Source organism: Silene latifolia, chromosome Y, assembly GCF_048544455.1.
Source record: "Silene latifolia isolate original U9 population chromosome Y, ASM4854445v1, whole genome shotgun sequence".
NCBI classification, from domain to species: domain Eukaryota; kingdom Viridiplantae; phylum Streptophyta; class Magnoliopsida; order Caryophyllales; family Caryophyllaceae; genus Silene; species Silene latifolia.
Window position 1 is genome coordinate 276,510,098 of NC_133538.1, and position 7,324 is coordinate 276,517,421.

The 7,324-nt window shown below is 35.8% G+C and overlaps 2 protein-coding genes across 2 annotated transcripts; both read right to left on the reverse strand.

The window, feature by feature from the left end:
* Positions 1 to 933: 933 nt before the first annotated feature.
* On the reverse strand, positions 934 to 2,636 carry LOC141630741 (uncharacterized). The gene is made up of 2 exons (XM_074443505.1): positions 1,920 to 2,636; positions 934 to 1,398 (listed from the first exon to the last, which is right to left on the reverse strand). The coding sequence occupies exons 1-2, from the start codon at positions 2,634 to 2,636 to the stop codon at positions 934 to 936; spliced, it is 1,182 nt and encodes a 393-aa protein (XP_074299606.1).
* Positions 2,637 to 3,483: 847 nt separating this feature from the next.
* Positions 3,484 to 4,159, reverse strand: LOC141633920 (uncharacterized). The gene is made up of 3 exons (XM_074446259.1): positions 4,070 to 4,159; positions 3,880 to 3,978; positions 3,484 to 3,794 (listed from the first exon to the last, which is right to left on the reverse strand). Exons 1-3 carry the CDS (start codon positions 4,131 to 4,133, stop codon positions 3,559 to 3,561), a joined length of 399 nt encoding a protein of 132 aa, XP_074302360.1. The 5' UTR covers positions 4,134 to 4,159; the 3' UTR covers positions 3,484 to 3,558.
* Positions 4,160 to 7,324: the final 3,165 nt, after the last annotated feature.

The following is a 7,324-nucleotide window of genomic DNA, read 5'->3' on the forward strand; positions in this document are numbered from 1 at the left end:
TTGGTTGTGCTTTATTTTTTGAACGTAGCATTTTTGTTTTAGTCACCGAATATTTATACATTGTTTTTCTAATTAATTTGTCGCAAAATTATTTCTTCTACTGCATGTTCCGATATTTGGTTACAATTTGTTTCATTATATTTTGCTGGTAATAAGCTAACAAATAGCAGATACATGGCTACAAATAGTAGATACATGGCTACATGGCTATAAAATAACTAATTCATTTAAAAAATACAAATAGTTTAAAATTGGTCACTAAGTATTAAAAAATGTTCACAAACATTTAAAAAGTACTCTTCAACAAATGTTCCTAAATCTGGTCACAAATTAATCTTAATAAGCAACATAAACATAAAAATGTAGACATCGGGCATTAGTAGCAAGATTCTAATTTCACACTAATTATCCCGCAAAATAAAAGTCACGATTTGATCTATAAAGGTTACAAATTAGTGTAAAAATTTGTTGTTGGTAACAACGTATAAATAGTATATATAGGGCTACAAATAGCAGTAATATAGCCACAAATGGAAAGGACTTTTGTAATGTGACCAGTTAAGATTATAATTTGACAAATTAAATATTATAATGTGACCACAAAAGATATGTGGCCACAAAAGATTATAATGTGACCAGTTAAGATTGTAATGTGGCCACAAAAGATAACTAACCACAAAATATTATAATGTGACCAGTTAAGAATATAATGTGACCAGTTATGAATAATAGGCACAATTCGACTACTTTAACACAAAGAAAGAGGAAAATGTGTTCAATTCACTTGAAATAAATTACCAAAATAAGATGTGTCCAATTCATAAATGTTTGCAATTTAAAGGAGAATCTCAACTAGAAAGCAACAACAGTTTCTAATCATCTACCAAATCCAAATTAAAATATCAATATTTTCCCAACTACTACACCAATTTGCTACTTATCCTTTACGCAATCATCCTCTACAACGGCCCCCTCAGCTCCATTCTTCGTTGCCAACCTTGTGCATCTTCTTACATACACGCTTTTGCTTTTGTTTGAATCTCGTGGTCGCTTTGGACAATGCACACTCTTCTTTTGTGAAGGTCCCGGGCAGTTGGTATCATTAGTACCAATTGAATCATTGATACCAATTGAATCGATCCCAAGGTCAAAGGAGGGCGCCTCAACCAACTTCATCTCCGCTATCTCATCAATCCTCTTACCCATATCTAGAAATTGTGCCAAGAAGTTTGGATCCTTCAAGGCTTGTGTAAACTCTCCTTCCATCTCCTCACGAACCTGCTCTTCATCAATCGGGGTGACATTAGCTTGCTTTTCCACTTCTTTCGTTCTATTCTCATGTAACCTTGACACAAGTTCCAAATCCCGTTTTGTCATCATCCAACTCACCAAACGGGGCTATAAAAGAGAATAACATGAACAAACAATTACTATACTTCATAAAAAAGAATTAGTATGCTAAAAACGACTAAGTTCAATTAAAGAGGTTACAAAATATGTTTGTCAAAAAATAAATGGCCACTGTAAAATTTAAAGAGGTTACAAAATATGTTTGTCAAATTTCAATTACAATGGTCACAAACTATACAACAATGGTCACAAACGAAACCAGAACAGTCACGAATCAGAATGGTCTCATCAATCTTTCTACCAAACCACGGTCACAAACTACAAAAAGTTGGTCACAAACCAAACCAGAACAGTCACAAATCAGAATAGTCTCAGTAATCTTTCTACCAAACCACTGTCACAAAGTATAAAAAAATGGTCACAAATCAAACCAGAACAGTCACAAATCAGAACAGTCACAAGCCATAATTCTAATAAAAAAAAAATGGTCACGAAACCAAGAAGAATGGTCACAAACAGAATAAAAATACACTTTTACTAATGTAAAGGTTAAAGAGTAAACAACTTACATCATTATATTTGCTTGCAATTTCTTCATCACTCAATAAATCACTTGGCAACTCAAACGTGGTAGTTCTTTTTATGCGGTCATCATGTCTAGGATCATCACCCTCAGTTGGAAGCCTATATATTACTTTAGGCAGATTTCGGGAGATAGGGTACGTCTTCTTATCCCAACCCCCACGACCATACTCGTTGTTGTTCTTCAATGCACCAGCCCTTTCATCCTCCACACGCACTTTTATTTTCTCGTATGTCCAATGTTTAACTAAAGGAATGGTTATTAACGTGTTTTTGTTATCCCTCCATATAAGGCGATGAAAATAAAGTATTTGAAGCAACATCATGCATCCACCTACATTCTTTGTTCGCTTCTCCTTCCATTTGTCCACGACTTCATTAAGCTTTTCTACCACATAAAGGCACCAATCTTGATTAATGATGTCCTCAACATTTTCCACGGCCTTTATAAGCTTAAGGTCAACGTGATTATGGCATGTCGGTGCAAGGAAAGTGCCAAGAGCATACAATACAAAAAGTTGCTTGAAATCGTGGCCTCCTTTAGGCATCTTCAACATATCATCAACCAATGTATCACTAGAAATCTCCTCACCCGCTTTTATACCCAACCTCTTTCTCCAACACTCCATTAGCCCAAGATCAGGATTATCTTTTTTCTTACTCGAGGTACGTAATACATCCTTCCCAGTGTCACAAGGCAACATAAATGTGTCATACACATCATCTCTCGTCAAAATAAAGTACCGCCCCTCACTAATTGTGAACATCCCGAGTCGGGTCATAACAATTCATCAACCAATCTATCATCACGTGATACATACCGCTAGCTCGATCTCCAATGACCCCGAAACCAATCTCTTCTACACTTCTCTTTTGCTCTAACGTCATCTTCTTAATCGCCTTAAACTTAAATCCTTGGGGACCCATATGCATCAACAACCTTTTTAGCAGACCTATATAATATTTATACAAGATTAGTTGAACAAGTAAAAACTATAAGACAATCACAGGTTAAACTATGTAAAATAAGAACTGGCCACTAATTAACCTATAATGGTCAAAACAACAAAAAATAACACAAATCTATGTTAATTAATTTAGAGCTACAAATACTTCAAAAATCGGTCACAAACAACTCAACATATTGGTCACCTTATAATTCATCTATACTAGTAGATAAAATACATAACCAATAAATACCTACAAACTCAACCAGAATGGTCACAAGCAACTTAACCTATTGGTAATTAATCAAAAACTATACAAAGCTTAAAATAGGTCACATTTTATTCCCATTCGAAAACTGGCTACAAGTTGAATCAGAATGGTCACAACCTTCTCTTAATACCGTACAAACAGAAATCCAAACATATTGGTCAAAAAAAATAATGGTCACAGACAATCCAAACAACTACTTTTAAACAAATGTTCAACTACTGAGGATGAATGGCAAGCTTATTTTGAATGTCTATACAAGATTACTTGAACAACCATTCCATTAGGTTTTATACACAACCAATAAATACCTACAAACTCAACCAGAATGGTCACAAACAACTCAATAATTCCAACACAGTACAAGAAAAAACACAACATTAAAAACAATAAACGCACTAAGTAGTCAACTTACTTGATCAGAGCTCCATCCGAAGATACAACCATCTTACCATGCCGTCTCCAATTTACCGGAGCTTGTCTAACTTTTCGAGCAGGAACCCCATCTTCAGGAACAACGGCGTCTTTTTCCACATGTACCGTATCTTCTACTACGGCTCCCCCGTGCTCGACTGTCCCGCCTTCTACCGCCTCCACTTCAGTGTCTAAGGTTTTTCCTTTCTTCGAAATAGGACTTCCGAGATTACCTTATCGGGTTAACAAACATTGAAATGCATTTCTACAAATTATTCAAAAATAAATTGAAATGACAAAATTGAATAAGAAACTTACCAGACCGTGGTTCTTCCACGGCAACATCCCCATCAATAGATCTGCTAGTAGTCTTCCTCTTATTGTTATTTGTAGCTACTGTCGTCGGAATTTCGACTCCTTAAAACACAAGCAAAAACACGACCAACAATGTTAACGATTATGAATCTACATCCAAATCAATTAGTACAATTAAATTACTAAATCATACCTTCAACGTCACTAGAAACTGCTTGAACAACGCCCTTTCTTGCTACCTGTTTCACGCGTTTCATCTCTAGAATGTAGCCCCAATTTTTCGGATCTGTAACAATTTTTTTGGGAAGAAAAAATCTAGGGTTTATGGGAATAGAAAGAGACAGGAGAAAAGTGAAGAAGAAAGGAGTAGAAACGGTCGTGGGATTTTTTGGTGGAAAATAACGCGATTTTAGGAAACGATATTGAAAAGATTATTTGTTACAATTTGTTACCCTTTTTAAAATTATTTAATTTCTCAAAATTATCCACAACCAAATACTTTCTAAATGATATCAACCTGACCCGTTTCATTATAATAACGGATATATCTGTTATACAAGAGACTAATTGTTTAAATATTAAATAGGCGGATATGGTCAATCATTTAATTAATTATTTTACATTATATTAATGTTAAAATATATCAATGTAAACTAAAAAACCGGGTGAAACAAAACTACCTATTATGTGACAAATTTTATGAAATTATATATTATAGAGTGTCTCATAAGAAAATAGTGTTTTTAGGTTGCATGTCTATCTAATAGAACAAGTAGTGACAGTAGTAGAATGCACCCAATCCATTCTACTTTATTCCAAAATAATCAACTAAAATTTTCTGCCTTTGTCTTACTCATTAGTTATCAATTAAATACGATACAAAGACTAATGAAGGGTAAGAAAAATCACTTTAATAATAATATTAGATTTCAAATCTCCCACTTGCACATGGACACTCAAGGTAATTTACTTTAAATATCAATGATAATTATTGACTGATACACTTAAAAATGGATAATAATTATTATTCGGGATAGAGGGAATAATAAGTTACAAATTGACTATACCTAAAGTTGAACTGTTATAAATTCAGTTGAGAAAAGTTAACTTCCTATAAGTTTAGTTCAAAAAAGTTAACTTAAACTTAATTCATGCCAAATTGCACACCCATTTTTCCATAAGCTGAGCTCTTATAAGTCCAATTCAGCTTTTATAAGTTAAGTTCAGAAAATTTAAGCTTCTATAAATTTAATTCAGCTTTTATATGTCCAGTTTAAAAAACTTAAACTCTTATAAGTTCAGCAAAATTAAATCCCAAATAACAGGGTCGTAGTATTATTACATCAATAATCATAGGATATTACAAATTGACCCGGGCATCGCCCGGGCATTAAATCTAGTTACATTCTATAGAAAAATAGAGACATTTAATCCGTCTTATTTCAAACGAAACAAGACTTATTGAAAAATGAATTGAATGGGGTGGTTGTTTGATCCGTAACCACCTTGTGGATTCTCAACAATCACAGCATCCCCCAACGAAAAACTCAAAAACCCACTTGACAGAAGAGATACTAGCCCGTGAAGAACTATTATGGTACCAGAAGTCACGCATGGATTTTATATGAGATGGTGATCGAAACACCTCTTACTTTCATGTTAGTACTCTTATTCGAAGATGCCGGAATCGGATTACATCGCTAAAAAAAGAAAATGAAGAATGGACGTCAGAACCACATGAAATAAAAGAAATAGTAGTTAATTACTACAAATCCCTCTATTTGGAAGAACGGGAGAATGACGTAGAGGACAAGTTGCCTTGGAATTTATTCCACGACTTCTCGAACACCGATTGGGAATGGTTAACTAGACCATTCAACATTGCCGAAATAGAAAGAGTAATAAATAATATGGGAGCGCTAAAGGCGCCTAGTCCAGACGGTTTTCAAGCTCTTTTTTACCGGAAAAATTGGGAAACTATTGTTGATTCCTTATGTGAGATGGTCATAAAAGCTCTAGAGGGTAAAGGGATGCCAGTAGGATTAAATGATACTCATTTGGTCCTTATACCCAAGGTCCCTTCTCCGGAGACTATTTCCCAATTCCGTCCTATTAGTTTGTGTAACGTTGCTTACAAAATTATAAGCAAAACTCTAGCTAATCGAATAAAGAAGGTCCTTCCGCATCTCATCTCAGAGACTCAAAGTGGCTTTGTTCCGGGAAGGCAAATTACAGACAATATCGTGGTCTTCCAGGAGGTTATTCACTCTATGAGAAAAAGAAAAGGAAAGCAGGGATTCATGGCGATAAAAATTGATTTGAAAAAAGCGTATGATCGCCTTCGTTGGAGCTTTATTCGAGACACCATGAAGAATATGGACTTTCCGGGTCTTTTGGTGGATGTGGTTATGGAATGTGTAATCTCAACAAGAATGCAAGTTTTATGGAATGGTGAGCCGACTGAGCAATTTACCCCTACTAGAGGCGTCAGACAAGGTGATCCTTTATCATCTTATTTATTTGTTATGTGCCTAGAAAAATTACAACAAGCAATTGACCTTGAAGTCCGGAACAAAAATTGGCGTCCTATTGTTGTCGGTAGAAATGGCCCTTCGATTACTAATCTTTTCTTCGCGGATGACATGGTTTTGTTTGGGGAAGCCAATGAGGAACAAGCCTTAGTTATGCGATATGTTTTAGACAATTTTTGTGAAGCTTAAGGCGAAAAAATCAGCTCGGCTAAGTCGCGGGTCTTCTTTTCTAGTAACACGGCCGAGGAGATTCGATCGAAGGTTAGTACGATGTTGGGTTTTGAAGAAACAGCTGATCTTGGGACTTATCTAGGCATGCCCACCATCAATGGCAGGGTAACCCGTCACACCTTTGCGCATTTAGAAGAGAAAATGAATAACAGGTTAGCGGGTTGGACTACAAAAAAATTGTCTCTAGCGGGCAGGGAGACCTTGGTTATATCAACTTTAACAACCATGGCTAATTACAGTATGCAGACAGCTAAAATTTCGCGAACTATTTGTGATTCTATAGACAGGAAATCCCGTCGTTTCCTATGGGGTGGAGATGAAAACAAAAAATCCATCCATTTAATCAAATGGGAAACGGTCCAACAACCTAAGGCTCGAGGAGGTTTGGGCATCGTCTCAGCTAGGCAAGCCAATGCAGCTTTTTTAACAAAACTTGGGTGGCGAGTTTTAGCCGAACCACATAGCTTATGGTCGAGAGTTCTCCGGGCGAAATATTGTAAGAATCGGTGTGATATTGACATTTTCCAGCCCAAGACAAACATGTCAAATGTCCGGGCGTGAATCTCCTCACGATCCAAGACAATTGTACGAGGCACACGGCCATCGTAGATTGGGAATGGAAGAAGAACTTTGTTCTTGGACCACGCTTGGGTAGACGGTATCTGTCTCTCTGACCATACTTTAAA

Coding starts and splice junctions, on each gene's coding strand:
- LOC141630741 (XM_074443505.1), bottom strand. CDS start 2,636: ATGTTGCCTTGTGACACTGGGAAGGATGTATTACGTACCTCGAGTAAG. Junction 1,399..1,919: donor TTGCAAGCAAATATAATGAT/GTAAGTTGTTTA, acceptor TCTCTTTTATAG/CCCCGTTTGGTGAGTTGGAT.
- LOC141633920 (XM_074446259.1), bottom strand. CDS start 4,133: ATGAAACGCGTGAAACAGGTAGCAAGAAAGGGCGTTGTTCAAGCAGTT. Junction 3,979..4,069: donor AGTTTCTAGTGACGTTGAAG/GTATGATTTAGT, acceptor TTGTGTTTTAAG/GAGTCGAAATTCCGACGACA. Junction 3,795..3,879: donor CGTGGAAGAACCACGGTCTG/GTAAGTTTCTTA, acceptor TAACCCGATAAG/GTAATCTCGGAAGTCCTATT.